At 43.6% G+C, this 25,045-nt stretch overlaps 1 protein-coding gene across 4 annotated transcripts in view; it reads right to left on the bottom strand.

Moving 5' to 3' along the window:
- Positions 1 to 22,556, bottom strand: part of RPAP1 (RNA polymerase II associated protein 1) — a 41,874-nt gene extending 19,318 nt beyond the window's left edge. The window contains exons 1-12 of one of the 4 annotated variants that reach the window (XM_080394989.1): positions 22,019 to 22,556; positions 16,920 to 17,162; positions 15,832 to 15,980; positions 15,152 to 15,244; positions 13,627 to 13,807; positions 11,297 to 11,473; positions 8,103 to 8,309; positions 4,650 to 4,765; positions 4,126 to 4,224; positions 3,548 to 3,649; positions 2,589 to 2,756; positions 378 to 557 (exon numbers count right to left, since the gene is read on the bottom strand). In XM_080394989.1, coding sequence (XP_080251115.1) covers positions 378 to 557; positions 2,589 to 2,756; positions 3,548 to 3,649; positions 4,126 to 4,224; positions 4,650 to 4,765; positions 8,103 to 8,309; positions 11,297 to 11,473; positions 13,627 to 13,807; positions 15,152 to 15,244; positions 15,832 to 15,980; positions 16,920 to 17,109 — 1,662 coding nt within the window. In that variant the 5' untranslated portion in view covers positions 17,110 to 17,162; positions 22,019 to 22,556. Of the gene's footprint in view, positions 1 to 377; positions 558 to 2,588; positions 2,757 to 3,547; positions 3,650 to 4,125; positions 4,225 to 4,649; positions 4,766 to 8,102; positions 8,310 to 8,794; positions 9,260 to 11,296; positions 11,474 to 13,626; positions 13,808 to 14,788; positions 14,912 to 15,151; positions 15,245 to 15,831; positions 15,981 to 16,919; positions 17,163 to 22,018 lie in introns of those variants that run through there. The other 3 variants (XM_080394986.1, XM_080394987.1, XM_080394988.1) reach the window with 3 other exon arrangements.
- Between the last annotated feature and the right edge of the window lie 2,489 nt (positions 22,557 to 25,045).

The following is a 25,045-nucleotide window of genomic DNA, read 5'->3' as shown; positions in this document are numbered from 1 at the left end:
CACTTTAATAGTGGCTGGAAGCTTTTTACTTTTAGCTCAAGCAAGCGAGCTTGATAATCACGATTGTATGCAGTCTTTCAGCAAGTCTTACAAAGTCATGAGTGTGTTTGTTGCCAGTTTCCCTAGAGGAAGTTAGAGCTACTTAATGACACTGAAATCACACAGGTCAAGTCTTAACATTTTCAGAGATCAATAAAATTACCTCTCCCGGTAATATATGACAGAAACATAACATCCCACAGCCAGGGAACAGTTCTAATTCTTCTTCAGAACGTTCTTAATAGCATACACAGGAGAGCAGACATTTCAACAGCACACACAGCCACTGTGCAGAGCCTATTTTCCTAAAAAGGTTTCAGGTACAGCTCTGTGCTTACCTTTACAACATCGTATCGGGCCACATCTGAATCTGGCTTATTTTCATCCTTTGATTTTTTATCTTGAGACTTCTCTGTTCCATTTAATTCTTCTTCCTCTTCTTCTTCCTCCTCATTGTAGGGGACAAAGGGGAATGCAGCCATCCCTTGGTACCATGAGAAAGTCCAATCAAGATATCTCTACATGGAGAGTAAAAGCACATGAAATAGAATTCTTACAAAGAAATCATCAAAGACAAAGAATTTTCAAGTATGCTTTTGATTATGGAATGCTTTATTGATTCCCACCTAACCCCATGAAAACAGGAACACAGTAAAGTATATTGTAAACATGCACAAGCAGAATGTAATGCTTTTTTCAGGGAAGTAATTTTAATGTATCACACACACACACACACTTGGGAAATCATGAAAAGCTTTACTGTGAGGTGAATTAAATTCACTACACAGCTAACAGAAATGCAGCTTAACTGGAAAACATTTAAGATAAAACTAAACAAACCACCAAGGCTCTAGAAGTTAAACTGGAATTTGGCATAAAATAAAAGGCAGTCCAATCAAATGCTTGCACTACTGAATTACTGCTTTAAATTTCCATTTCCTGAACTGGCAATCAGAAATAACTACTACATTAATCAGAAAAGAAGTGGCAGACTTCAATTAAACCCTGAACTGTTTTGAAAAATGTCAAATGCCAGTACCAAGGAAGCACAAGTTATTATTGCACATTGGGGGGGGAAAGAAAAAAAACGTGCAATATTAACTGAAGTTGGCAAGTGAGCAAATGACAGTCAGAAGAGTCCTGACTTCAGGGATTGAAACTCTGAGTCCATCTGGAATACATTTTGGGACTATAGCCCTCCTTCCACCATGAGAAGGAAAGGCACAAGAAGAGCATCCAAGTCTTCAAAGGAAACCAAGAGAAAGGTGCTTCCTTCCCATAGCCACTGATGAATGAACAAAACCTTCAGACAGCATGATAATTTATGTGTGCTGGTCTTCTTTGTTTATACTGGGGATAAATCCTGTTTGTCTTACAATCTTGGGGCAAAAGGCCAGACTTCTAGCCCTGTCCCTTCCTCAGAGACCTTTTGAAACTCAGCAGCATGAGACCCTAGAAAGGACTCTCCTAATGAAAAACCATAGACACAGCAATCTCACCGCGTGTGTCTGTCACTGGCATCAAGAGTCAGCAGTACTCGCTTATACAAGACATCACACCACAAGCTTTGATCTGAGAATCAGGGCACTACAGACAGTTATAAACCAGAGTAATATCAGAAGAAAGAAAAGCACATTAAGAAGCTGATTCGTAGCATTACCTGCCATGGCTGGGCAGAACTCACCTAGCAGAACACCATTAGGTTCGTATCTTAGAAAAGGTGCAAAATACAGAGAAAGCTAGCTAGCCCTTCATTTCTGTTGCCTCCCCACTAGGGATAGCTCTAAAGGGCTGGGAGAGGTTCCAGGGGGCTTCTTGAGATCTACCCACTCTTGTCCATCACCAGCCCCTTTCCAGTTGGACACAGGAGCCACTCCCAAGGAAGGAACTTGAAACACAGCCCACAGCGTGCTTTGCCTGTAATGGACTACTGTCCAACCAGGAAGACATCTTAATCTTGCTGCTCAGGGCTCTCTAGTATCTGAACACCCAAAAGAAGTTTGAACTCCTAACAGGTGAAAAAGCATCAAGGGTAAAATAGACACATGACAAGGTGAAATTAGGTGTTTATCAGTGTAAGAAAAGCATGTGAGAACAGCAGAAAATGGATGAGAGAAAAGAGAAAACAGCATCATTATGAGTCATATGGGAAAGCAAGGAGAATATTTTATCTGCTCAGAAGCAGGAAAACTACAAAATAAGAAGCCAACAACGTAAGAGGCCATATTAAAAAAACAAAACTATACACATACATTAGTAGTAGCCTGATGTAGATTGTAAAGATGTCCAAAGGCAGAGAACCTCAGCAGCCTGCACTGAAATTAATCATGGCGCAGAGCTAATTCAAACAGGAGAAAAGATGCCTGCATCTCTCAAATAAGATAACACATTCCCTTGTCTGTCCCAAAGCACAGCCATGGCACGCTATTGACCATTACGCTAACCCATCCAGCATGCCTTTGTTCAAGCTACTTACCATGCCTCCTCATTCCAGTCCCTGTAAACAGCCTAGCACAAAATCAGACCCAGGCACTCAATGATTGTCTCACCTCATCATCAAGTGACACCAGCAGAGCCCGGAGAGCACCAACAGATGCTGCCATGACGTTATCCACTGCATCATCAAGTGAGAAGCGCAGCAAGAAGAGAAACCCAGCATCAAGCAGCAGATGCAGAACGCTGCCCTTCAAGGAGGAAGCAAACTCTCCAGCCCTGGCCTGAAATATATGCCACACAGAGCCAGTGTTACAGCTGTCTCGTTACAACTGGGTACATCTCATCATTCTGTGTGTTTGCCTCTTCCCATTTCTGCTGTAAAGCAGCTGAACTGTGTGCAGGGGTTTTTTCTTCATCTTATCCTCCTCTCATTCTACAGAAGGCATGCAACTCCAGTTCCTTAAATGCAGGAAACCTTTCCTTCTAAAGTATGGACCCATCTTCTGACTTCACCCTGTTGTGCCCCATTGTTCTCAAAACCACACTATTTCTTCTCTGCCTCCACTACTGTTGGAAGGAAGGTAAGCACTTCCCCTAAAAGTTAGGTGGAAATGGCCACAGAAGTAAATATTCATTTTGCTTTTTGCTATTGGCCCATTGCTTTGTGAGTAGGCTGGTTCATTCTCATCTCCTTCAGAAACAGCACGCCATGCAGCTGGCTCAGACAACAGGAGTGAAAGGGTCATTGCAAAGGATAGGTCTGTCAGAAGAATAACACCAAAAAACCCAACCACTTGTGTCCAAACCAACAACAGAACTGAAGTTGCAGCACTGCTGCTGAACAACCCTCGGAAGCATCTCCCTTCCAAAGAAACCCAAAACTCAATTTGTGATGTTCCAACACTTGACTCTTCTGATGGTAAGAAGATTGTCAGTGAAAAAGAATGCCCTGCTGGTGATTCTTCTCACCTTCATTGAACAGTAGAAAGCAAACAACTAGCATCAGAGAATCTGGGCCCTGATCCACCAGAAACTCAAATTATGGGGAGGAATTCCATGGAAAGTGACTTACCTTTTGAACAATACGACCCAAGACTTGTAAAGCCAGTGTCCTCTGTTGAGTAACTTGGCTGCGAGACAAATGAAAGAGCTCTTGGAGAGAATAACCAGCCCTCTAAATGGGGAAAAAAACAAAACAAAATACCAAAAACTAAAAAAAAAAAAAAACCGGCCTTCAGCTATAGGTAAAAACAGGCCCCTTAAAATAAGATTAACAATAAAACAGAGCATAACAGGAGATAAACTGCAATGAAATATCGTTTGCTGTTTTGTGGCAATTGCAAAAGAGATTCCAATTGTTGATGTGACAGGAGAAAACTGAATTTCTTAAGAAAAGGTTGTATGTGCACCTTTTCCCAACACCACAGATCCTTAAAGAAAAAAAAAAACATTAATGGAGTTTTCTGAAAGTAAAAGCAGTTAATGCATGCAGACCCAACTTCTCTTTAGGAGCTTATTTCAAAAGAAAACCACCTGTCTGCACTTCCCTAAGGTTTCTGTCACTAAAAAGCTTTGACACAAAAAGGAACCTGCCAAATCAAACACAGAAAATGGAAAACGGGTGTGCCCTTTCTACTATATTACACCTACCTCTGCCTCTTCTCCATGGTGATGCAGGCCTAGATGCGTCGGTAAGTCAGCATCTGCAGGAATCAATTCTCCTTTTAAACTGAATCGAGCTTGCATTCCCTACAACAAAAGGGTGGAGGGAGATGATTGTTTCTATTGCCTTCCACTCCATTCATCACTTAAAATACCACTTCTTACATCAACTGCTGGAAGGTGACAATTCAAAAACTCCCCAGGTCAGCCCTCAAATTTTTTTTTTTTAAATAAATAAATTCTTCCCCTCTTTCCTTTTTTCTTAGCTTTCAGACCTGTTTCATCCCAGATTACAGTTGATAGACTCTCACTTCCTAGCCCTCTTGAGCGCTACATACTGAACTGACCATGTATCATTCCACCCCATGGAAGAAACTCGGGAATCTCTCAGCCTGATAAAATCTTACAGACTAAGTAACCATAGGACTAGTGTTTGAAACCTTCAAAACTGTTACTGCTGAGAACCATGACCCAGGTGCAAACATGAAAAATACCAGTTTCTGCTTTCAAACCTTTTTGGTTTTCTTCTGCCGCAGTGAAGGCAAATCTTTCATCCATTCCAGCTTCTCAAATTCCACATTGTCCATGTGAATCCATTCCTTCTTGGGCTTCACAGGCAGATCATCATCTTTGTGGAGGGGGAGAAAATGGCAGTCTTACCTTCCAAGGCAGGGATGAAGAAAATACTATGCCCTCTTTGCCAAGCTACTTGGCTTAAAGACTGTATCAAATGTGGGATTCATGTAAAATAAAAAGAAAACAATTTTCAAACTGACTGTTGGCTGATGCATAAACATCAAAGGTTTAAAGCTGTTTACTTCCTCTTCTAGCTCTCATGAAAGATTAAAACAGCACTGTAATGAAATTCACAGACAAGGCTAATTTAGGAGAAGATGAACAGAAGTCAGGACACAAATAAGGCAAAGTGATCAGAACCAGAGCAGAAAAATAGTATCATCCCTACATTTGAGAAACCAAACTAGTATTGCCCAAGGAGGGGAGTGTTAGGGGAGTTGTGAAATGATTCAAAAGTATTAATGCAAAGAGATCCAAGCAAATTACTGGAAGCCAGTATGATTTCAGCCTAGATACAATGCAGAGAGCACAAACACTCCTATTCATGATTTTGTCACATTCGCGATGCTGCTTTTTCATCCTGTGTCCCCCTCTAAAGGCTTGAGGAGATCAGGCTCTGGGAAGAAAAGATCAAAACAGCTGAAAATGTACACAGCTTGAATGAGAAACAGCTCAGTGGGGAAACTGGACAGTTGAACAAGAATTTCAAAGGTGCCAGTACTAAAGGAAGAAATTACTGATTTAACTTTATAAAAAACTTTGACTAGAAGAATTTGAGAAACAAGACATGTATGCCTGCATCACAAGAGTTGCCCTAGGAAAGAGACAGATCAGCATGTGGATGAATCTCACAAGTGAAGGGACAGGAAAGACAGAACTGGAAATTATCTGAACACTAGGAAAGGTAATACTTTGCTACTAGGATACTATCCCATACCAGCATGGGAAGAGATGAGTTCAGAAGTCTTTGCTATCTCAAAGAGAATTACACGAGGACAGGAACAGGCAGTCTGAGGGCACAAAAAGGAGTAGCATCACTCCTGCCGGAGAAGCCCAGAACTCATTTGCATTGCAGCTATTAATCCTAGTGCTCTGGTCTTCTCTTGCAAGGAACAATCGAGTCCCACCGAGATGCTCTTCTTTCATCAGATCTTTTCCTGCTGATAACTGGCCTGAAATCTAACCTTTTACTTTCCTCCAATTAGCAGACAAACTCTTAGGAAGGGAACTCATCCTTTCTAGGATGAAGCTTCACCCTTATGATCAATGTGGTATTGAGTCAGGCAAGGAACTAAGCACAGAGCTCAGCCAGAAAGCTGTTCCACAGAACTTCAGCCAAAGGCTCAGCACACATTTTAACTGAAGAGAAGGAAAAAGCATCTGAAATGCAAGAAAGTGGAATGTTTGTGGGTGGTAGGTGCAAAACTAGAGGAAATAAAATCACCAGAAAAATGAAATCTATTGACATTTGTAATTCCACAGATTGTTTTCTCCATTAATCACTAAACTGACAGGGCTGAGTTAATCATTCTATTAATAGGATTACACATACCACCACCAGCCCTTAGCAGTACGATCTTGTCAACAAGAAGAGACATATATTCCAAGGCATCAGATTGTTCAGTTACTGAGAAATCCTTTTACAGAAACACAAACTGACAGTGTGAATACAACATCTGCACTGAACTTCTTCAGACTTGGGTAATATTAAAGGCTACCACCCAACCTCTTCCCTTTCTGCTTTGCTTTCCCTTTTGTCTCGGTGCAAGAATTTACTTTTCCATTTGATAAGATTACAAGTTGCTGGATAAAGGTTTCACCACCTTGTTTCTAATAAACAGTAGCCTTTTATCTCATCAGAGAAACGGGTTTGACTTTTGATCAATCCCATTGCTTTGTGTCATCGCCCTCTCCCTGGGGAAATTCAGAATGACCATTTCTGCTGGGTTATTCACAATGAGTTTACTTTTGGGCATGAACAGATACAAAATCCCAACAGTACGTGTTAATGTCAAATAAATATTTTACATCTCCTGTTGGCCAAGATGGGCTGCAGGCATAAACTCAGGTGCTGGAAAGGCTTCCCTCTGTTTATAACTGTGTCCCAGCTCATCCTTTCTTTGTTATTTCAAATATCCTGGGAAAACTCCTCTTCGCCTTTGCTGTGCAGTCTTCCACTGGAAGCAAAAGATGTCAGCACACAATGCTCTGAGCACTGAGCTATTCCCCACAGCACTACTACAGTCTTGTACTTTACAGGCTGAACAACCCACTTCTATTGCTCCCAGTCGGGTAAAAGAATGTCACTTAACCTGGTGCTACTTGAGCACTCAATTGTTCTGGAACTAAAAATAGTCCTTTTGATTACAATGGATTCATGGAAAAGTAAAACTTGAGGAGAAACACTAAAAGGACTGTTCAGTGAAGTGTTTTCCTCAATAAGAGGCTAATCAGCTTTCCTTCTGCTCATGTACACACGCATACACTCACAGACTCATCCCTCTCATCAAGAAAACGGTAAACAGTTGTTACCTCTTGCAAACACCAAGCTGAAATACAGGAGTGATTCAGAGACCTCTTTAATCAGTCTGCACATTGCACTGGGACACAAAGAATGCATCAGAAGCAAGGATCAAGAGATGGAGGCAGCCAAAACTTGACATGAAACTGGGGGAGAAGCATGCTAACAAGGGAGAGACATATGCTACGAACAAAAGTGTGGGAAAGATGAGAATAAGAGCCTAAAATGATGACAGAGAAAATGAAACGGCTAAAGAAAAAACTGCATCCACACCACAAAGAAAAGAACTGTATTCTCTGGAAATCACCCCGTGGGCTCTGAGATACAAGCCACAGAGCAGGGCCATCAGGAGCAGTATCGTAAGACACGCATGCACGCTATGAGCAATTTCCCTGAAGAGAGACTGTCCTCTCCATGCTATGCTGTGAGCAAATCACTAACTCTTACCTATCCACCTGTCCCCAGGTGGTCCCAGTTAAAAGAAATTACTCAAGTAGCAGACGAGTCCCACTACCACACTTCTGCTTCCCTGTTCACAAGACTGAACAGCAGGGCAATGATACCTAGCTTAAAATACTTTCTCCCTCCAGAGACCTCAGCACAAAGTTCAAAAAGAAAGCAAGACCTCCCACTTGACAACTCACCTCTGTTACATAGTGTATCACCCTTTTAATCTATGGAGCCCAGCTAGAAATAACAGATGTTTTTTTCCTGAACCCAAAATACGTGTATTCTTTAAATACCATGATAAAATTCGGAGCTGGATAACTAACAAAGTAACATATCAATCCGACCTGGATTGATGCAAACACCATACAAACGTCATGTTTATGTTCAGAACATTAACAACATGCACCCTGTTTCTTACCTGTGATTTCTACCTTTGTATTTTCTTCCTTCCTTACAGATTCTTCCAGACCCGACTCCTGCATGGAAAGAGATGATCTTACATCATGCTGAGCCACAGGCAGAGACTCCACAAACTCCTCCAGTTTGTTCTGTTCCATTTTTAATTCCTTTTTCTGGCCTTCATTGCCACCACGTCGTGACTTCAAGAAAGCAACTAAACTGGAATCTGCAAGTATTGACAAGGAGACAGAGAAGTGACAAAATACTTGATATGTCTATAGCTCCCGCTATTTATGTTTTACTCTTTGCATTCCCATTCCACATGCCCTCTTCTTCAGTACCAACTGTCACTTCTTTTCAAATTGAGGCACTTAACTGCTCTATGACCTCTTGAGCACATAACCTGGGTACAACTGACCGGTGAGGCAACACCAGAGAAGGAGCTGATAAACATCTTTCAAGGTAAAGCAGCCACAAAAATTCTAGTTGTTCTCCCAACTTACAAATAAAGAGAGAATTGTTTCTTTCCCCCCTCACTGCCACTGAAAAGGCACATCCAAACAAGACTATTCATTATGGAGAGAATTCTGGTCTGTGATTTATGGGAGGAAGCTGGGTCTGATAGTTTGCCTACCCTGCCCGTGGACCACTCAGCAGCATCAACCTGAATGCTACAAGAATACACAGAACAGACATCACAGAATTAATTACCTGCTCTTTATTGAATTGCATGAGAGCTGCAGTGCATGATCTGCATATTACTTTAGGAGAAGGGTATCTTGTTTTTTCTGAACTGACTCCCCGTCCTGAGAGTCAATTATTGTCTGATAACATCCAGAAAACAGACATGGCCACTCACTTCATGCTTTGGAGAAGAGGAACATTTGGGAGGCAGAGTTATTTTGAAGAACAGATAATATTCCTATGGCTCCAAGATAGAAAAATGTCAGAAGATCATCATTTTACTTTCAGATCTGCTACAGATATCCCACATAATTTCTGATGGAGTGTACTTTCTCTCTGAACAGTCTTCATTTAGAAGATGGTGTTGCGATGCTTATTGCAGTGGTGCATAGTAAGAGACAGCACACTGTGCCTCCAGAAGGTACAGAGATACTCCAATAAGCAGTGTCAGAGATGTAAAAAATAACCAATGTAGGTGTAGGTGTTATGTTCCATAATTTTTTCTTCGGAGGACAAAGGACAAGCAATTCAGAAATTCTCTGTACCTAAGAGAAGTCATCCCAAAAAGAAAAATCTCCCATGTCTGTGAAACAGTTCAAAGAGGATGCAGGATCTATCCCACACTTCTGATTGCTGCACACTCTCCTCGTGATGCAGTTCTAAACTTCCCTGGGCAAAGGGGAGACATTCAGCCTAGCCTCATTAATGCACGCATGTGTTTTCCTGAATGCAAGCAGAGCTCTCGCTTTCTCACACATCACCATACACAGCAAGGAAAAGACTATTGACTACGTCATCATTTCATGCAAATGGTGACAAACAAGTCACTGATTCTGTCAATCTGTGCACAGTATGTCACAAAGTAAGCCTACTTCTGTGCAGAGTCTCCGTGGGAAAAAACAGAACAGTGTCAACTGTAAGATCCTGAAGACACTGCCCAGCATGGAATTGCCTACCCATCCTAATACTCCACACCATGGAGTCTCACCTGCTTCATAACCAAGAGGTTAATTCAGAGACTGGGTAACATTAAACATCCACAAATTATTCACACTCCTGAATATGGAGGAAAAAGTCTCTTTAATCCATATCTCTGTACCTGTTCAGTTCCCAAGTTCGTCTGTAAGCCAGTAACTTAATTTAGGAATTGCTTCATCACGCATAATTCCCTAACCACAGATATTCTGGGAATGCCAAAATTACTCCCAGTTTCCTTAAGACCTCAAAGACTGAAAGATCTACAATTTTAACCCACAGGGCATATAAACAAATATACTATTTTAGAAAACAATTTATTGTTTAAAAATACTTAAAGTACATCCTATCCTTTTCAAACTCCCTAAATACTCACTTTGCTATTATCCCAAAGGACAGAGTGGTGGGGACAAGGAGCAAAGACCATAAATCAGCCACAAGAAAAATGTGGATAAACAAGGTATTTTTCATATACATGCCATTGTTATAAGCAGTGAAGTTAAAAAAAAAAAATTTCTTTTCACCTCAGGTAGTTTGGAGAGTTCAGCTCTCTGAACAAATGATGTACCTAAACACAGTGTCTGCAATTATTTTGCAGGGTTTGTCACCTTTCCAGTTATACCCACACTGCTTGCAACAAAGTCAAGATCATTAATACCATCTTTAAACCAAACCCACAAGAGACTTACGTGTCTAAAATGTCACTCACACCTAGATATGACGCTAGAGAATCTGAAACTGAGAATTTCAAAAACCCTTGCCTGTGACCTACATCTGTACATCTGCTTTTCTCGAGCACACAAAATAATTGAAACGAATGCCAGCAAGTTTTACAGTTCCCTAGATCACACAGAGTCTTATCAAACATACCACACTCTGTGTTCTCCCCCATCTTGTCATCAGCTGCCAGTGACAGGTATTCCTAGAGCACCACTGTGGACAGGGCTCTAAACCAGAGACCACAACCCTGCCAGAACACCTGCACCCAGCCACCAGATAATTAAAACACGTTTTCAAGAAGTTCAAGTCTAGTTGTAAGTTTTTGTGCTCTACCAAGTACAGATTTGAACTGAAATCTCCCACATTCCCAGATGTTTCCCCCATACAGGTACTGACAGTTTTGGCCCGAGTCAGGTATTTTGGAAGGGAAGACCAAGGGTTCTCTCTCACCTCAGCATTGCTACAATCATCCTAAGAATAGCTTTTTTTTCTTACCTGCTTCAGACAATCACCTTTTAGGACCTTCATATATGTACATGTAACCAGGTATTGGGTGTGCAAAGTAACAGAGTGCATAGACCATCTTCTCTCACAGCAAAGGGGAGACGACAAGCTAAGCCCCCCTTTCACTGAGGAATAAACACTCTTTAGTTCCTTCACACTTAATTCTTACTCATAAGCTACTGGCACGGCATGGAAATTAGATCACCCACATATGCAATGAGCAGGAATACCTAGCTCCCATCTTTGATCTGTGAATTTGGTAGGACTTCAGCACACCACACATTCAGTAAACTTCCACATCTCTAAAATTCATCTCTGGGAAGCACATACCCAGCTGAGCCAGAAGCCTTCCCTGCTCCTGCAGGATCTCCTCCTCAGACATGGACTGCAGCTTCTCCAAGTTCTCTTTGTGAATAGCTTGAGCTTCCTGTTCACCCTTTTGGCTTCCAAGACCCTCTCCCGTTATGAGACAAGGCCGCTGAGAGATCAAAAAGTCACCAGCTTTATCTGAAAGATCCAGCAGAGAAAGCAGTTACTGATTTAAGTGTCTCCAGCATTATGAATGCAACTCAATTTTGTCATTACCACGCTTCCATAATTTCTTTTTCTTTTTTTTTTTTTTTTTCACCTTGGTAGCCAAGTTAAAATAGGAGTAAAGGAGTTTAATTTAGCTTCAAACATAATTAAAATATTTGGGCTTTCAACCCACGTCACAACAAAATGTCATTTCTACCTTGTTTGTTTAGAATTTTGAGGAAGGATGGGGCAAAAAGAACTTTGTTCCTTCAAAGCAAAGCAACAGCAAGAAAAGGTAAACTGGAGCATAATTCACAACTGATAAGTCAGAGCATTCTTCCAAGCTAGCTAGTAAATACTAGACGACTCCTCTGCCCAAGAACACCTGAACCCACACTTGTACATCCACTGAAGCACAACGTAGTAAATATCTGTTGAGTGAGAGAGAGAATTAAAATTACTAGGTAATCTAGTTTCTGAGGGATACAGGATCCATTCTCAACAGAGGTATGTTTGCTTCTAAAAATGTCCTGCATTCACCTCCAAGGGTTAAACAAATGAGAAGTTTAACCCTCTAAGGGTTTAACATATGAGAAGTTCCAGCAGCGGTGCATTTTCCTACCCTGAACAAAATCAAGTCTCCTTTACCACCTGATCTAAATCCTTTTTAAAAGCTCATTTCATTTAATTCTAGCAGCAGGGTAACATGCTCTTTTGGTCAGCGAGACCCTCCAGCTGTCCTGTAGCCCACTATACAAGGACCTGACTTGGTGGTCTTATTCCTTATGTTTTGTTCATGTACTCCATATAGTGACTTGGAACCTCCCTATAACCCTAAACCAGCCACCCCTGAAAGCATCAAGCTTCTGTTCAAACAGCAGTACTGACATTCATCACAACATCAGGAAGGTTTGATGTCATTTCCACAGCAGCTGTCCTGCATATTGAGCAGAAAGAGATTCGAAGACAGTGATGCGGTGAAAGATTCAGTAAGCTTCCCACTACCAGCAACTAAGCTGAGGGTTACCAGGCGCACACACTTTGTTACTACAAGGAATGGCACTCGCCTTCTCCTCTTGCTTCTAGTGATCCTGCCACAACAATCTTGCTGAGGACGGCAACCAATTTTCTGATCCCTCTGTTGGGCTACTACATTTTAGAAGCGTTCTACTTGAAGAAGATCACAGCTATAGGGCTGCTATACTGCCCTCAGATTTCTCAGACAGAAGGACACAGGCACAATCCTAACAGGATACACAGTAAGCACAGTATATTGACCTGGATGGTGGATTTGGGCACACACAGCACAGCACAACCAGGAGTTGTCTTAACAGTTCTCTGACAGGGGTCAGGACAGAGAGAAACCTTAACCAAAAGGCGATACCCCTCAAATGATATCTGGCCTCTATTTCTGTGTGAAAAAGGGGGTGTTGGAAAAACCCAGACACATGGTGGTCCAAACCAAATAGAATGGCCCAAGATAACAGAAAAGAATTAAAAAAACAAAAAAACACAACAAAACACAACAAAAAACACACACACATCCACCCCAAAAAAAAAAAAAGGCCAGAGATGCTGGAACCAGTTGAATTGGTTTCATCTTTCCTTGTCACATTGCTGTCAGACAAGTAACTGCTGGAGGTGGCACTGCCTCATCAGCACTGCCTCACAGCATTCCTCAGGAAGCAAAGCCACAGCCTCATGGTAGCAAATCTGGTGACAGGAGACTGAGCTTTCAGCTTCTAGGTAGGAGTGAGAACCTGCATCACAGTGGTCTTGAATGCCTTCACCAGACACAAGAACCCTCTTCCTAAAATTGCAGAAATCAATGATGAAACAAGAAAAACTTTACATATAAGAGAGAGAGTAAAAGGGAGGACAAGAACCATAAAAAATAAAGCTATTTGGCCCTGTGTGAAGCAAAAAGAAAACGGGTGAGAAAGCTAACCCCATTTTTAGAACGTTAATTTGGGTCTCAGACCATTTCAAATCCTTGTCACACCACAGACATTCCAAGTGACCTTATGATTCCTAAACTGAGGACAACAGTGCTACCCTAATTTTAAAATAAGGTGCATTGATGTTATGGTCACTAAGGCTATGTAAATACAATAGGTTGGATAAGCAGAACATTCTCCACTTACCATCCCTGCTGGTGGGGAGAGGTGCCTCTCCCGCTGACCCCTCAGGATCCAGGGCATCGGGAGCAGCTGATCTTACTTGCACGCACTCGGCAGCGGAGGGAGCTGTTGCTGCCTTTTCAGCAGCTCTTCTCACTGCCATCTTTTGTGCAAAGATGCTTTTTCTTCCAGATCCCACCTTCACCTGCAAACAGGGAAGCCATGTGTCACCACTTTCCTCTCCAGACTCCCACACACACCTGCCACTAACAAAGGTACAGCTCTGATCCTTGAAGACCCCCTCAGATCAGACTTTGGGACATGACACTGAGAAGCTGCTGGCAGCCACCTGCCCTTTTCTGTGCAAGTGCTATTCTTCTTTTAACACACAGTTTAACGTTAGGACAGAGAGACAAAAGCATGAATGTTTTTGCTACCTAGAGAAGGAAGATGATTAATTATAAGTGAATTCAAGCCAGGCAAGTACACCTAAAATATCACCACACACAACAGCTCCAGCTTTCCTGCTGCTTGGAAACTGCATAGCCGAATACTTTGCATTTCTGAGGATAAATGTGGCTGTACTGCACCGTGCTCACCGCAGGCTTGGAACAGGCTTCTTATAAGGTGATTAGAGAGCAGCAGGGTGAAGTGATTTACACAGCAAGAAGCGGACAAGTGGTGCTAAAATAATCCTGACTAAATTACTGTGCTGCTTGCCTAGGCAATGGAAGGGCATGGCTCTGAACAGCCTTGTACAGGATGCACAGGAAATCCAAAGCAAGAAAACTGTTGCATGTCCCCAGTCCAAAGAAGCAGATTAAAAGGCAGTCTGAACATTTGGTAGCTGCAATGTGCACTCCTGCATCAGGTAAACAGAACTGGTTGTTGAAAAAGCATTACTCTCTTCTTTCAAAAAGCTGTCCTTCAAAATAAGCTACCTCATCAAAGCAACCACAGCTATCAATCACATGTCAGTTCCCAGCATCTGACTCCCACTCAGCTAGCAGCCTTTGCTACTACAGCAACAACTGATGATAATAGCCATGGCTTCCCGTTTTGCAGCCTCAGAAAACAAATTATGCCAAAATCCAAAAAGCTGCAAAAGATACCCTGTGCAACCATACTCAAATGTCATGCCAGGAGAAATCAGATGCAACTTCCATAAGTACAGACTTAATCAAACCTGGTGGACAAATTAACAGAGGTTGTTCCTCAGAGAACTGATCCTGTTCTGCTTGTTTTTCTGTTACAGCAGCACAGATGCTATCCACCTCGCTGAAGTTAGCTGAAGGGGATCGCCTTTTTCCTAAACCAAAAGGATTCCAATGTTACTTAACTGCAGAGTATGGAGTGCCTTGATGGCAGCTTGGTAGAACTCTCTCCTACACTAAGTTGACAATGCCAGAGGTAGGTTGAGCTAGCTCACCATCTCCAGTATGCCAAGTCGCTTATTTTGAGCCCTACCGCCCACCAAGCGTTAGGTTTTGTTGTGAGGAAGTTGTAATCATTAATGAAAGTAGCACAAAACAGCTGCTCCCAATCTTACCTCGCTTTTTATCTCAGAGCGGTGAAATGTCTTTGGAAATGGGTCTCCTGTGGGCACTGGCATGCTCACTGCTACTGCACTCGTGTCTCGTTCCTGCAGCAAAAAATTCAGACCCTGTAGAAACCACTGCAACAGCCAGATATGTTTATATCATTTAGCTAAGAGTGGACTCAAAATCTCTCAGCTCTGCAGATCACAAGCTTTCTGCTACAACGCTGTCAGGCTCAGAATACCTTGTGCTTATTTAGAGCCAAAGTGAGGCTATTTTCCAAAAGGCTGGACTGCCAGACTCTACACACTGCTCAAAGAATCAGATAAAGGAAAACCTAAGGCCAGTGCAGAGCGCAATGAGAACATTGCCCTTATGAAGTCCAGAAACTCACCCAAACCCACATGACAGCACAGACCTGCATGCAAGCAGTGTGACCTGCAGGCACTCTGGACTGGAGCGCAGATTCAAACCCATATTTAACTGAGCAAAAATATACCCAAAGATCTTTTTCTTACAGGGTGCTCCAGGACACAGGTCTACAATGCTACAACTGCTTCATTACACTGTAGAAATAAAAAGCAGCAACAGAACCCTTCATCCCTGCCCACTGCTCATTTCAGAGCATTAAAAAAAAAACACACACTAGACCATCACACTAAAAAAAAAAAAAAAAAAAAAACACACATACAATAATTTTGCTGAAGACTGCTGTAATGTGTTGATCATGCCTTTCCAGTCTTTCCTCTGGATCTTCATCCTCAAAGTGGACACAGGCACTTTTAATCTTGGACTTTTTTGGAGGAGCTGGAGTTAGAGCTGGGAGAATATCAGGAAAATCTGGGGAGGAGAAATAATAAGAAAAAAATAGTCAAGTTACTCATAGGTACCAGGCCAAGGCTCCCTAATAGCATCTGTTATTGCTCTGACGAGAAACAAAGAAGATAAGAAAGCAGTAAGACAATTAGTAGTCCTCTGTTTCCAACTTGCACCGGGTAGTGGAGAGAAACACACTCAAGAACTGTATTATTTATGTATTGGCACAAAGGTCTTTCCAAAGACCTGCAAAAGTTAAGAAGGGTACTGAGGCCTGACTGCAAGTACTACGGGAAGAAGCAAGGCTGTACAGAAACAAACAGGCCCCTGCAGGTTGCGTCCAGGCACAGAAAAGCACATTTCCACTGCCAGCTCTAACAGTGCGTGATTTGTATGATCACGAGCAAGTCGAGGCCTCCTTTTCACTATCTACAGACTGGGATTGCATTTCCTTACCTGGAACCTGCAAGACTTAAGTTGTTGCTTTCAAGAAAGCGCTTTGAGCTTCTGAGACCATTAAGAACATTACAGAAGTGTTAGTTACTACTGATGAAGGAAAACAAAACTGCAGGAAGGGGGCTTATCAAGCCAGATCTGGGGGCTCAAAGTTGAAGCTGTTTGCAGAGCTAAAACTCAAAGACACAGAGAGCAGGGTTTGGATAGATGGCAAAATAAGCACTGAGTGTCCAATGAGTACAAATCACAGAAAACACCTCTTGCCTTGAAGCTGGCAAGGTACAACAGACAGCTGATAAATGTAGACAATGGCAATGTGTTCTACTGGATGCTAGTTAACATAGGACAAGTGCATTTTCCAACAAGGCTATGGTCAAACAATACCGCAAGGAGGACACACATGCAGGGCAAAGGCAACACTGGGTGGACAGGGAGGTGAAACAGCAAGCACTGAGGAACACTGACTGAGAATCCTAGTAATTCAAAGAAGCCCACGAGGGAAATTACCATCCAACATGACTACGTCCTTGCTGTCCTGTAGCGGGGGTCTCTCAGTATCTGTGCTCCCTTCCTCCCCCCTCCTCTTGTCTGCCTTCTTCATGATCTTCACTGCAGGTGAAGCTCTGGCTGCCAGGAACTGGCTTTGAAAGTGCAGCAGGTCTGCCTCGGACTCCCCAGGCTTTGGTCTCGACAACATCCTGCCTTCTTGCTCCTGCAGCCCAGCCCTGTGTGCTGTTCACATGGAATCATCTGGAGACAGAAAACTGGTTACAGAACTGGATTCCCTGGGGATAGGATGGGGACAGCAAGAGAAAAGTACTCCTTTTTGTCCCACTCTGCTGCTCCTGCACATACTGCAGCCGCCCTACTTCAGGATCACCCCAAGACACAACTAGTTGTACCAGAGTCCCAGACAAACACTTTACCTTGTTCTTCATTGTCAAACAACATGCTAGTAGACAAGCCAACACCTGGTCTACCAGCCAGCTGGGAGCAGAATGGCAGCCATCCAGCAAAAAGCCAGCCAACAAGTGCATCACTGCCAGAATGCCAACAACACAGCCCTGGGTTTGCAAAGCCACAGAAGCACCAGGTCCAAGACAAAAGATCTGACTTACTCTGTGATCAACACCAATCAAGAACATCACAGGAACAGTATCATGCAAACCTCCTGCCTCCAGCATACAGTCTTCTCAGGATCCTCTCATTAGCATCCCTGTCAGGATGCAAGAGCCTGTCCACATGGATTTGGACAATGCACTCACTCTCACCGTCTCTGCTCTCCTTCTCACTCAAATCTCCCAAGCAAAAAAAAAGGTTTTCTTCCTTATCTAGTCATCCTGCATTCATTCTCTCTTGCTCTTTTACTGCCCTCTTATTGGCAGAAGTCATGCTAATTCCAAGCATTTTTATTCACTGCCCAGGCCAGTTTTGGGTTGAAAGCTAAGGGTGGTATTTATAAAGACTTCTACCTCCAGGTTACTATTACTAGGAAGGCAACTATTCCACCTCCAGTCTACTGGGCATGAAAATATTTGCAAGTATTACTCCCCACCTCCTATCCCCAAAGCCCAGGACCATCAATCCATTTCTCACAGGCAGCAAGTAAAGTGTTTACAAATACGTTCCACACTAATTGAATCACTGATCAGCACTAATGCTACAGACTTGACACCCTCCCACACTTGGTATGTTGAAATATTTATACACATTTGATCTCTTCCACTTTTAAAAGCCCATCAGAACTCAATGATGATTTATTGTATAGTTGGAAAGGAAAGTGGATATGGATTTTTAAAACTACAATTATCTGCTTTATTGATAGGCTGTACACATGAGAAAATGCAAAGCTTGGAAGTGAATCTCTGTCTTAATCTCAGACCAAAACAAAGCTCAACCATTGTGTGGGCACAGCCACTGCCCTGAAGCCAATGTTTTGTTTTATGCTATTACCATACTTTATTGTTAAATATGTGGAGAGATACCTTGCAGGAAGGATGCTAACGGATACAAGAATTACTTCATGTAGTATTTGTGACCTACACTTGCAGTTTTTATACTATTTTCAGGGATCTCATTCCTGACCAAGGTTGGTTAGATGTGATGTTGCTGGTTCCAAGAGCATGAAGAGGTCTAGGGAGTTTTATATTTGGTTGTTGGTTTGGGATTTTTAACATCAAGGCCTCAGTGTAAAACCACCAACCATTAAGACTTGCTGAAATTTTTTTCCTGCCCCTCATTTTGTGCAAAAGCTGGACTAAAACCATTCAGACTTAGCTTTGTATACCAAAACAAAGCGGATTTTCAGAGGTGTCAAGGTTTCCAGGGACTCCATTCACTCTGTGGCTGAGGAACCAGACCTCTTCATCCAGTGCCAACATCACGAGTTAGTTGCTCGATTTCAGACATCTCAAAACACTGACCTTAATGAAAGCTGTCAGCTCAAAAGTCCCAGAACAACAGCTTCCTTTTACACCAAGCCTACATATGGCACAAGCAGCAGCCAGGGGAACTTCCCTGTACCCTCGGAACAATAAAAACCTCCCCCAGCACACAGGGAAAGTGCCCGACTTCTCCACCAGCGCTGCCAAGGACATCTGTGGAACACTGCCACCAGCAAAGGCTATTTCAGGGCAGGAAGGGAGAAGCCGGTTACCATGCCTTGCTACTGTTGGAGAAGGACTTAACACACAAACACCTGGGATGTCATTGCGGTTCTGACTGATGCTGAGAATGCAGAAACACTCCCTTTCAGCCCAGTTGCCTTGTAACTGCACAGCAAAAACTGCAACTTCTGCAGACAGCTCCTTTTTTTGTGCACTCCTAGCATAAGCACACACCTACCTGCTGTTTATTTATGGAGTTTTCTGCCACAACAGGGGCTGCAACAGTCATACTTCAGTTGAGAGGTCCCTCTTTGATATGCATAAGTAGCACCACATGCATCAGAAGCCAAGTATTTCATACCCTACCATGACAGGCTTCAAAGCCCAAATGAGGATGCCAGAATTAACAGAGGCAAAACACCCATTTATAAGCAAAGTGTGCTGCTAATACTTCTGCAATAAGCCTCTTCCACGCTAGGATGTACATATGCTTGTCCAAGTTCCTGTGTATTAAAAAAGTTAATCAAAAAAAATATAGGAGGACTTGAAATTGCCTTCATTTGTCTGGGGAATTTTCAGGTACAAGAAGTCAACCATGTAGTCGTTGTCTAAAGAGGTTAGAAGTTGTGCCAGGAACCATTTCCTCAAAGTCACTCCTTCCACATGAATGTGGAGGCCATCCAAATGTAAAGTTTCAAGATGGTAATACCAAGGTGGGCATTAGTTTGGCGCAAAAATAGACAAAAGCTTTAAATGCATTCTTTCCATGTTCTAACAGGGTCTAGAAATTCAAACTGAGGCCTTCGACTTGGTCCTTCTGCAGTCCAACAAGCTAGAAACTCCTTAAATACATACGGGACTTGGAGACAGAATGTAGTGAAAATAGTTTGCTTTCTTAATAGTACCTTTTTTCAAGGCCCCAGGAAGCCATCTAAGCACATAGGCAACACTCACCCGGCCATCATAAGGAGTAATTCTTACTCACCAGCACTCAGAGAAAACATGCAAGAAAAATAACACTACTGATGATCAGCACTAACCCCAGCATCCTATGGTCTGGTTATCTCCAATCTCACAACTGGGTAATTAAAAGCTAACCACACACAAACTATGTGCCCAGAGGGACCACCATCTAGCCAACATATGCAACCTGCTGAAGTTATTGTTCTAGGAATGCATGTAAGGGATCAGAAATACTGTCAACAGACCACGAGCACCTATACACACCAGAACATTGTGATTATTATGTGAATACACTATAATCTGCTGTTGTATCCCCTCTCTGCACCAGAAGTTTCAATAAATAGTTTCCTGCCATGCTCTGGACTTCCCATGGATATTGTTTGAAAAGCCCATCAGTGCTGCAGGAATTTTACATTACATCTACATCCATTTCACAAATGCAGCTGGGACCAGCAATCTAAGACTAAAAGAAGATGCAAAAGCACAGAAGGCAATAAAGCCACAGACTGTTTCAAGTGCCAAGATCCACTTTTGAATTAACGAACTTCAGCTCAAGTGTAAGTGTAAGAAACAAATCCAGTTAAGACAGTAAGGACCCTAATCACCAATTAATGCAGCACCAGCATATCACAGAGAATAGCATTTACTTTACAGAGAAACTGAGGTCTAGAATATTCTTCCAACGCTTTTCAGAAGCGGCATTTAAGCTTCTGAGGCATATATTACCAACCTCTGCCACTACTCTCAGCAGACATAAAAAACCATTCAAAAATCAGGCACAACATTTGTTTGAGCAAAGTACCACTCCACTCCTGTCCAAGGTTTTTAAAGGTGCCATCAGGCTACAAAAAACTACTTGATATAATCCAACACTGTAGGGTTTTAATCTTATTCTAGCTCATCTGCACGTACAATGCATTTTTCTTCTGCGGCAGCAGAGCCCTACAGCCCATGGGAGACACTTACATTACAACAGCCATGAACTAGACACAGTTAAAAGAAAAAAAGGTAGCATGTAAAAGCAAAGGATCATCTCCTACTGTGACTCCTACTGATTTCTGAATCCTGTCTCCGCCCTGCTCCCCATTCTTAAATCTACAACTTTGCATTCTTTTGCTAAAGTTATCAGATCCAGGTCAAAGAAGAACACAAGGTCCTGCTGTCACAATCAATGCCTCAAATTAATGTGTTTCTTCAGACCTTGTTGGCTGAGATAAGTAATTAAAAGAAGCAAAGGGTCACATCTCAGCCTCTCCACTGCAGCTGAGCAGTCAATGGAAAGTACGATTCCTCTGCTCTAGATTAGCAGCCAGTGAAAGCCTCACTCCGGGTTCTTGGCTACGTTGCAAAATGGTGCTGTGCATGCTCTGCTCTGCCACAAAAGCACTTTCTGTGCACAATATTGTAACAACCGGCAGTTTAAAACAGCTAGACTTCACAAGACAGGCAGTAACTTTTGTCGGCTAGAGAGAAGGCAGATACCTGCAAAGACCCTCCTCCCAGAAGGAAAACCCCAGGCAAAAGCCACAAGAACATCACGCTGGTCACGTAAGACCCCAACTGTTACCCTGCCTGTCAGAGACATACCGTGTGCACTCATACAACACCCTCCCTCCAAAAACACTGCTGTCCCCCGTCTGCCCGACGATTCCCTGCAGCGCAGAGGCACCGGCATGGCACAACACAAAAAGCAACAAACTACTATGAACAGACTGAAGAGCTGATGCGCCCCGATGCGCCCTCCCGCTTTTACAGCCCTCGCGGGCCTTCCCTGAGCGAACGCGAACCGAGGTGTGAGGCGAGCAGATACCGGCCAGGCCCGGGGCCTGGCGAGGCCTCTCACCGGCGGGAGCTGCTCGGGGCGGGGGCCCAGCGAAACCGGGCCCCGCAGCACAGAGCGCCCGGCGGCACGGCCGCTGTCCCGGAGGCGCCCGTAGCCGCGCTCCCCTTTACTCTAGGGTGAAGGCGAAGCCCCGAGGCCCCACCGGCTGCCCCGGGGACCCCGCACCCCCACGGGGTGAGCGTCCCACCACCCACCTGCGCCCAGGCCGCGCCGCGCCTCTCGCCGCCACCACTTCCGCCCGCCTCGCAGCAGCTACTTCCGCCCGGCGCGCGTCACTTCCGCCCGCCCTTGCCAGCAGCGCGCTGCTGGCGGGGGCAGGGCGGCGCCATTTTCCCTCCCCTCAGGCGGTGGGCCCGCGGTGTGCTGGAGCCCGGACCGCGGGTGGGTACGTGGAGCGCAGAGTACAGAGCCTGTGAGGCGGGTCCCGGGCCGGTCGCCTCGCTGGCGGGGGAGAAAGGCGTGGGGATGCTGCCCGCTGTTGGTGGTGGTTGGCTGCTCCTGAAGGAGGGCCCCGTCGCCGGACTGCCTGTCCCAAGTTTGCTTCTGTGCAGGTTCTCCCAGGTGTTTGCGTTGGATCTAAATACAGGGCACCTACACCCCATAGCGTGTGTCTGCACACATAGAAATACAGTTTATGTAAATGTGGGATCTGTGCTTTTTCAGTATTAGAGAGCACTGATGTGCCTGAGATGAGGTATTTCAGGAGGGCAGATAGACAAAGCTATATAAACACGGCTGTAATATAATAAAGCAATAATCAGACATGAAAAGTAAATGTGCCAAGCTTTATTGAAAACTACTGGAAAGCTGTCAGAACTTGAAGAAGCCTTGATGTTAATATTGGTCATTAGTTTTAGTGCTTGGCACCTTTCAGCTTTTTTTACCTGGGAGATGAATTCTGTGGGCATGTGAACAGGCACAGACTGTAACCTGGGCTTGGGCTGGAATAGGTGGGCCCACTGTTTCAGAAGGACTCACCACAAGTGCCCTCATGCTGTCAGAAATGCAACACTTCCTACACTGCTGGATCTCACTGGGGGGTTTTATCCCTTCAGAAAGCTGTGATACTACAACAGAATTACAGCCGGAAACAAGTAGTATCCATTATGACCACTGAAAGCACTTCAGTCTACATAAATGAAGACAAACCATCCAGTCAACAGCCAGCTAGTCTTAACCACAGTGTCAGGGAACTAGGGCCATGATGAACTCATACAAAATTGAAATTCTTACTGAAAATGCTGGACTAAAAACATCTCAGTTCTGTGTTTTCTGACAATCAACCATGTTCCTGAGATGGTGAAGCTGACAACTGCACTCCTTTAGGTTGTTGAGCATTCCTGAAGTAAGGAACCACCAAGATCACTTGAAGATGCCCCATTAGAAAACCTAAGCATGACCCCAATTCTAACCTATGAGTGGACTTTTTTCTACCACCTATTCTAGCACAGGTGTTTGAGCAATTACTACTGTTATATATAGTGCATATAGGTGCCTCTAGCAGGAAAAATAAATAGACCTGCTCTTAATTACATTTGGAGATTATCAGAAGGGAGCCTTGAGAGCGTTTGGAGTGATGCTTTGATGCTGCCCTGCCAGACTACAGTTCATAGCTGTGGTGGAGCTCTGCTTTGCACTCCCTAAAGGAACTGGAATCATATTAGAGTCAAACCTCATTCAGGAACAGCAGTGACTGCTGAGAAATGCGGCATCCAATTCTCCATTTCACCGAAATCAGCTGTTACCCTACCACCACAATCTGCCACTTAATGTCTTCATTCCCAGTTTCTGCTGGCTTGGAACACGAGAAACACTTTGAAATAATTGTTCAAGTTTCTTGCAGTTAAACCTCAAGAGCAGCAGTTTCTACTCCTTTCTCTGTAGAGCCTCCAGGCATTGCTGGTGGCCTGGATGACCAAAGTGGGAAGTTTAATGTTTCCTTTGGTGCTTTGTTAGCTTTTGTCTGTCATTGCTTCTGTGTCAGTGAAGGTCACGTAGAGCTGCTCCAAAATCTATTGAAATCAGTGGATTGTGCCTCCAGTTAAGACAAAAGGTGGAATGGGGATTTTTAGGGTTTTGCACCATTTATCTTCAGACCAGACAAGATAACGCCGTTGATTTCACACAGGGGTTTGGCAGATGAACTGGTGTGAGTAGAAGACTTCTTGCATTTCGAGGCTTTGCTGTGGCTGAACTTGGGAACAATTTTCTGTGGACCCCGATGAAGGCATTTGGGTTCTCTTACTTGGACAGTAAGGCAGGGAGGCCTTGGCAGTGGTTGCATTGGAGCATGTTTGGGTTGAGTGTTGGGACTGTTTAGACCATGTAGTGGTGTGCTCCCCTCCACCGTCCTGACCTAACAATGACTGTATTTGGCTCAAAGTGGATTTGGGAGTTTGGCTTGGGCAGCGTGCCTATCTCACAAAACACATAATGGATGTGTACTAACAAGCAAACTGACTGACACCTGGGGTGAGGCAGGGGCCTCACAGCCCCCTGTTGATTCACTGAAGGCCAGGAAGACTCCCACACATTTGTAACTGAATCTGTATCATAAATCTGCCTGTACCAGATCTTCCCCACTCTACGCTGAGCCATCAAGCCCAAGCGACCTTCCAGAATTGATACCTTGTTAAGGGCCAATTGGCACACAACAATTGATTAGTCCCACCTCACCACGAGTATAAAATCTGGCATTTTATAATTTTTTTTGAGAACAAGAACTCAAACTAGTAGGCAGGTGTGGAGCTCTCTTCTCCCCAAGCAGGGATACCTCTTTGGTAAGTTTTGCACCTCTGACTATGTCAGATAATATTGTTAACAAAAGCACCGAACTCTTCACTCAAACTTGATTTTTGCAGTAAGTGTATTTATAAAAGCAATTCCAAACTTGTTATATCTGTTGCCTTAATAACTCATCTATTTTTCCTCCTTAAACTGGGCTCTGATGGGCAAGTGTTGACTCTAATGACTGGCTGTACATAAAATCCCTTAGACTTAAAATTGTTGACCAAGTCTGAGACTAGGATTGGATCTAGATGCACCTAAAATCCTCTCCAAGAGGTTTAGAAAGCAAGGGGATCCTTTCTGAACCTCGTGACTCAATGAGAGGGCTGTCTCTCCCCGTCCAAGACCCCTGGCCACTCGTCAGACTCTTAACATGACAGACCATCAGACAACTACTTATGAGCTGTTCTGACTCCAGGGAATTTAATAAGTAG

This window comes from Falco punctatus, assembly GCF_963210335.1.
Source record: "Falco punctatus genome assembly, chromosome: 7".
Taxonomy (NCBI): domain Eukaryota; kingdom Metazoa; phylum Chordata; class Aves; order Falconiformes; family Falconidae; genus Falco; species Falco punctatus.
The sequence above is the reverse complement of the archived record's forward strand: the minus strand, read 5'-3'. Positions and strand labels throughout refer to the sequence as shown.